The following is a 6,219-nucleotide window of genomic DNA, read 5'->3' as shown; positions in this document are numbered from 1 at the left end:
AAAAAGTAACTCAGATATTCTCTTGTAAATTAAAAATGCGTTACTTTACTAGTTACTTGAAAAAAGTAATCTGATTACGTAACTCGCGTTACTTGTAATGTGTTACCCCCAACACCGGTCATGATGAGGGTAATTCCTGCTATGCTGTACATTTTAATATCCTCATCATATCGTCACCTTGGAAGGTTCTATCTGCATTCTGAGCGGTTTCCTGATATTGAGCTTCAGAGTTTTTGCATTCCATATAGTTTTATGAGAAATAGGGAACAAGTCTCTTTCATACATCAGTCCCAAAATGTACACAACTAAAAAAAAAAAAAACATCATAATGTGAATAAGTTCACTGTAAATTATTTGACCGTAAATTCACAGTAAATTACTGGCTACTAGTTGCATTACTTTCACAGTAAATTACTGTATGTAAATTTACAGTAAATTACTGTGAAGGAGCTACATTACTTTCACAGTAACTTACTGTGTAAGATTCCATCGTATTACTGTGATTTAGCAGTATTCTCCCACAGAATTACTGTATGTAGCTGTGAAGTTAGTTGATGTATATCAGATTACTGTGGTTTAGCAGTATGCTCCTGTAGTACTGTATTTATCTGTGGTTAATGTAATCAGATTACTGTGATTTAGCAGTATGCTCCTGTAGAACTACTGTATTTATCTGTGAAGTTAGTTGATGTATATCAGATTAGTGATTTAGCAGTATGCTCCTGTAGAATTACTGTATTTAACTGTGAAGTTACAGTTGATGTATATCAGTTTACTGTGATTTAGCAGTATGCTCCTGTAGAATTACTGTATTTAACTGTGAAGTTACAGTTGATGTATATCAGTTTACTGTGATTTAGCAGTATGCTCCTGTAGAATTACTGTATTTAACTGTGAAGTTACAGTTGATGTATATCAGTTTACTGTGATTTAGCAGTATGCTCCTGTAGAATTACTGTATTTAACTGTGAAGTTACAGTTGATGTATATCAGTTTACTGTGATTTAGCAGTATGCTCCTGTAGAACTACTGTATTTATCTGTAAACTTAATGTAATCAGATTACTGCAATTTAATAGTATTCTGCTGTAATGCAAATTACTTGCCAGTAATGTGCTATTACTTTTTTTTTTCAAATAAGGCTTCATGTCTCAGTTAGATATCAACTTAATACGGTACAATTAATACTACAACCAACCAATGTCTGTTCGTTTCTTGTTTAAAAAATTGGCGCGCTCAAACCTATGTAAGAATGTTAACCAAAACCTACAACTACTGTATCGCTATTTAGTTAATACTTTTAAATTACATGCACTATCAGATATATATATATGAAAAACAGTCATTAAATTGACCGAATTTGACATTTTAACACTTCCCGCTGAATCCGTCGATGAGACCTCGGCGGAGACGAGAGAGCTCGGATGAAAAATCGCGCGCAAATTCACAGTAGTTCCCTGTAACTGCCCCGCCTGCAGTATTTTCACAGTGAAATTCTGAATACGTTATTATACTGTGAAATATCACAGTTAAAGCCTGTGAAGTGATAATAATGTAATTTACTGTGAAATATTACAGTAACATCTTGTGAAATCCTGGAAATAATTTAGTGTTGTCACAGAATAAGAATATGTGAAAACTCAATTTCGACAAAAAATGGCATATAGAAACGTATAATTCCAAGGTGACGATATATGTCCAATATTGGATAAAATATTAAATACAAATTCATTAAAATGATAATATCACAATAATATGTGAAAATCGCTTCACTCATTTGAACTTTACGTTCATGTCCTTGAATGAAGAAATAACTTCTGGCATGGAAAACAGGCAAATATTCCAAGTGGTTCTTCGCTGTTTCCTTTCTTCATTCAAAATGATTAATGTAGAAAAAAAAAACATGAATAGGTTTCTCCTGTGTTGTCAATTTTACTTTCCTCTGTGTTAATCTTTTGTAATATCCCTTTATCTAATAAATGCCAACAGCTGAAAAAAGTTAAGAGAACCCTCAATAATGACAATAAAATTGAGTGCTTTCTTAATTTAAGAGGTTTGTTTAAACTGGTTGCAGGTCTTAACGTCATCTTCCAGGAAATTACATCACCACATTTTTGGTGGGAAAACAACAGCACAAACACTAGTAAGCATATGAATCAATAAAAATAATAAAAATTTCCAAAATCTGCAATACCCTATAGTCAGAGCTCAGACGGTAAGATGAATGACCCATAAGTATTTAATTACATGATTATAATTGTTAGAGGTTATTTTGTTATACTGTACTCTACTGATTCCAGGGAAAAAAAAGGAAATGACGAGCAGTTGTCTTATAATTCCTGTATTTCTCAGAAATTCTTGCATCATTTCACCATTTGAATAGAATGCCATTTAAGCAGGACAATGCTTGTCGTTACATGGGCGCAAATGCTTGTTTTAGCAGTGGATACTGATTACATACACATAGTAAAAAAAAAATGCTTACATTTGAATATTTTTTGTGAATTCTGTCCTCCAAACTAAAATTGCAATATCATTATATTTCTGTAGCTTTTGAGTAACAAGTGAATACAAAAAACAAACAAACACTGAAATACATGAAGGCCAATTGCAGGTATAATAACTTAAAAAAAACAAAACACTGAATTGTTCATACATGTTTTACTAAAGATTCGAATTCCACTGTTCTTACGTGTTTTACTATTTTAAATTTGCTGAAAAGTCTTTATAGCCTATAATACCTTTTTCAGTACAGAGGTGTTGTGTAAAATGGCTTTTTATTACTATATAGGCTATTTCACATTTCCCAAAAAGTTATTTCGTAGGTTTCCACTAAGATGGAGAAAAAAAGTAACCTAAAAATCGTAACATCTAAATTAACTGGATTTTTATCTTAAGATTTACATACAGTGTAGGCCAATATGTAACCTCATGTCTGACCTTACAGTAGGCTTTTATAAGAAATGTCTTTTTTTTTAATGTCCCTCATTACTACTTTATTTACTGTAACATGTTAAGTGGGACAGGGCTTAAACCCCACAACTAATGTGTAGTGACAATAATTGAAAGACTACCATAAATGTTGTATGCTATATTCTCTATAGAGGCTTAAGAAGATTGCATTTGTGGTTTTTCTATGTAGACTACTTGCTTACATTAGATATTGATGCTTGACAAAGGTAAACATTTTTAGAATGACAATTTATGATCATTACATTTGATTTTCTCCTGATATGCCAATCAGTCTGGAAAATTACATGTCTCACTTAACCTGATGTCCCACTTTTGCTGTTCATTAAGCTCTTAATTTTTTATTTTATTATTATTATTATTATGCAACATATGCAACAAAGACATAAAAAACATTAATGGACAATACACAATACAGAGACATAAAAAAATAATAATCTTACATCATCTTAAATGATTTACACCATAACAGAGTCTTACATGCAAAAGAGTTTTTAGAGTTCTTTAAAATAAATTAAATGTATATCAAGATCTTTCTTAAAAATAAAAAATAGTTTGCTTGGAAAATTTGCACTTGTGAATATAAAATTTAGCAAGAAATAGTAATAAATTGAGTACAAACTTAGAATGCGAAGGGTCTAGATCCAAAGAGTCACCAGGATATCTTTTGACAAAGTTTGAAAAGTCAACCCGAAATATTTTACAATACACAGTCCCAAAATAAATGATTAATTGTCTCTTCAAACTGATGACGAAAGGAGCACAAGGGGGAAATACTATTATTCAATTTAGCAACTTTATAATTAACTGGGTAGCAATTGTGAATAATTGTAATAGAAACTTCAACAACTTTATTAGATAGAAAAAAAACTAATTCGCTGAAGAAGCCAGAAATCTGCCCATAATATATAATTACATTTGTTATTCCAAAAGCTTACACAAACAGGCAAAAAAAAAAAAAAAATCCCAGTTTTGTTAAGAATTTAACTAATTTTTTGTTGTTTAACAAGCTGCTGACAGGACATTGATCAACAAATAGATTAGTGCTGTGCTGTCAAAAATAGGAGGAGAGCACAAATGACCTCTAGGGCCAAGTTTGACTAAATGTTTAACACAATCAGGTATCGCACCAAAAACAATGGCATATTCTTTAGGGGGGACTGGAAAATAACATTTTTGCATAACATGTTCATACGAAAACAAGACACCTGTATCATCTAAAAGCTGACTCACTCTCAAGTTCATCAGTCAGTCACTTCCTCCTAACTGTATGACATGTCATAGCGACGAGTTGATCATTTGATAGGCTAACTAAAACATTTAGCAAACACCGACGTGTGTCCAGTGGCCAACAGAGGGAGTACAATTACCAGAAGATGTTGCCTTTACCCTGATCATACATGGTGCTCTGATTTTGATCTGAAATATTATATGCAATAACCTCTCTGTTAAAAACCACCCACATTGCATATGGTCTTCATTTTAAAATGTTGCGCTTTGTGAATTTCATTTAATGTTAACACACAAATAAGCAGACCACAGCATCTAATTCTGCGTGAGATTCACAAATATTTTAGGTCACAAGACTAAATCTTTAGAATAATGCGTCTTACCAAAAACAGTACATAAATAAAAAATAAAAAAATAAATATTGGTTGTTAAACTCTTCCTTCATCAATCATTCAACATTTTTTTTAAATTAAATTAAATAAATTTTAAAAAACACTAAATATACAAAAATATCCAAATTGATTTTATGTTCAATTTCATATGATTTACATTACACATCAAACTACTAAATACATAAAATTCTGTGACTAGGTTCATTATTGTGTAGATAATTTCAGTATAAGTCATGCAGTAAATATTGTCATTGCACTGTGTTAGCATATTAGTCTGACTCACACTTCACATCAGACAACTGACTCCTGACTGATTACACTCTAAAAAATGCTGGGTTAAATACAACCCAGTGCTGGGTAAAATAGGGACAAACCCAGCAATTAGGTTGTTTTGACCCAGCAGTTGGGTTACTACCCAGAAGGTTAGGTTAAACATTTAACCCAATTGCTGGGTCAAAACAGCCCAATTGCTGGGTTTGTCCCTATTTTACCCAGCGCTGGGTTGTATTTAACCCAGCATTTTTTAGAGTGTATTATTAATATTTGTCAGTTTTTAAACACATCTGCACGTGAGCTGTGCTCGCTCGTTGGAGGCAGTTCGCTGTGGACTCGTGCACGCTGATCCGTGTCGCGCGCGCCTCGGTCTCTCGCTCTCAGTGCGCGGAAGCAGCAGCTGCGCTCGTGCGCCGTCAGATGCAGCAGCAGCAGCAGCACCGAAGAGCGACGACGGGCAGCGTTTCGCAATTCAGCTTCGTTCACGTTTATTTCGCGGGATTATTACGCCCAGTCGTCCGGAGGCTCGGAGCAGGCTTGATTCAGACCGGTAAGAGTCGTTCTTCATTCTTCAGGGTCGCTGCTGTGTGTATTCGCTCCCTGCGTGCGTCCCAGTCCTGATAGCGTCTGCTGGTTCCCATTCTTCTCATTTCATCAGACCGAGCTGAGCTCCATCACAATGTTCCCTCCTATCGAAGCATCAACAGTATCTACGAGTGGTGTATTTACATTTTATTTACATCCTGTATTTATTTGTTTCTAAATTGCGTGGTTTCTCAAGAGACTGAATTCATATCAGGCTATAGTTGTTGAAATACTTGTTGAGACGGAATGATCATCATAGGTTGTTGTTTATTGAATATTATATCAGTTTTGAAAGTTCAACGCGCGAATGTTTTGTTTTGGTTACAGAGTTCACTGGAAAGAAAGCTGCACAGACTTCATGAAGGACATTTTTTCGTTCATATAACACGATAAAAGCGATAGACGATCACGAACAATAAGTTTCTCGGCTTTGCGATGCTTTGAAAGAGGCTGAAGACAAAATGCGTTGGTTAGGTTCTGCTTGGAGGAGTTAGGTGTTGAATGTCGGCGCATTTCTGTAGTTTGCTTTATTAATCGCCGGGGTTTCGTGAGCGCCAGATGCTTCAGCGGCTCTGTAGAAACGCCGATGCCCTTGATGTCGTGTCACCTGGGCAACCGCTTCAGCACCATGGAGAGAGTTCTGCTGGCTGAGCGCATATTCCGGGAAACCAAGTCACTCTCATCTGCTCCATTTCTAGGGTCGTTGATGATCAACTTCTGTTGTGACACTGTTTTGTTTATAAGTAGGCTGTGTTTGCTGTGACACTAAT

The 6,219-nt window shown here is 34.7% G+C and overlaps 1 protein-coding gene across 2 annotated transcripts in view; it reads left to right on the top strand.

The window, feature by feature from the left end:
* Positions 1–5,274: 5,274 nt before the first annotated feature.
* The window catches only part of LOC107688647 (ecto-NOX disulfide-thiol exchanger 1-like), a 90,119-nt gene continuing 89,174 nt past the window's right edge, over positions 5,275–6,219 (top strand). Inside the window, exon 1 of one of the 2 annotated variants that reach the window (XM_016486361.1) lies at positions 5,275–5,414. In XM_016486361.1, coding sequence (XP_016341847.1) covers positions 5,285–5,414 — 130 coding nt within the window. In that variant the 5' untranslated portion in view covers positions 5,275–5,284. The remainder of the gene's footprint in view (positions 5,415–6,219) is intronic. The other variant, XM_016486362.1, reaches the window with a different exon arrangement.

This window comes from Sinocyclocheilus anshuiensis, unplaced genomic scaffold (assembly GCF_001515605.1).
Source record: "Sinocyclocheilus anshuiensis isolate Anshui unplaced genomic scaffold, SAMN03320099.WGS_v1.1 scaffold834, whole genome shotgun sequence".
Taxonomy (NCBI): Eukaryota; Metazoa; Chordata; class Actinopteri; order Cypriniformes; family Cyprinidae; genus Sinocyclocheilus; species Sinocyclocheilus anshuiensis.
Note: the sequence above shows the minus strand (reverse complement) of the source record. Positions and strands in the feature narration are given on the sequence as shown.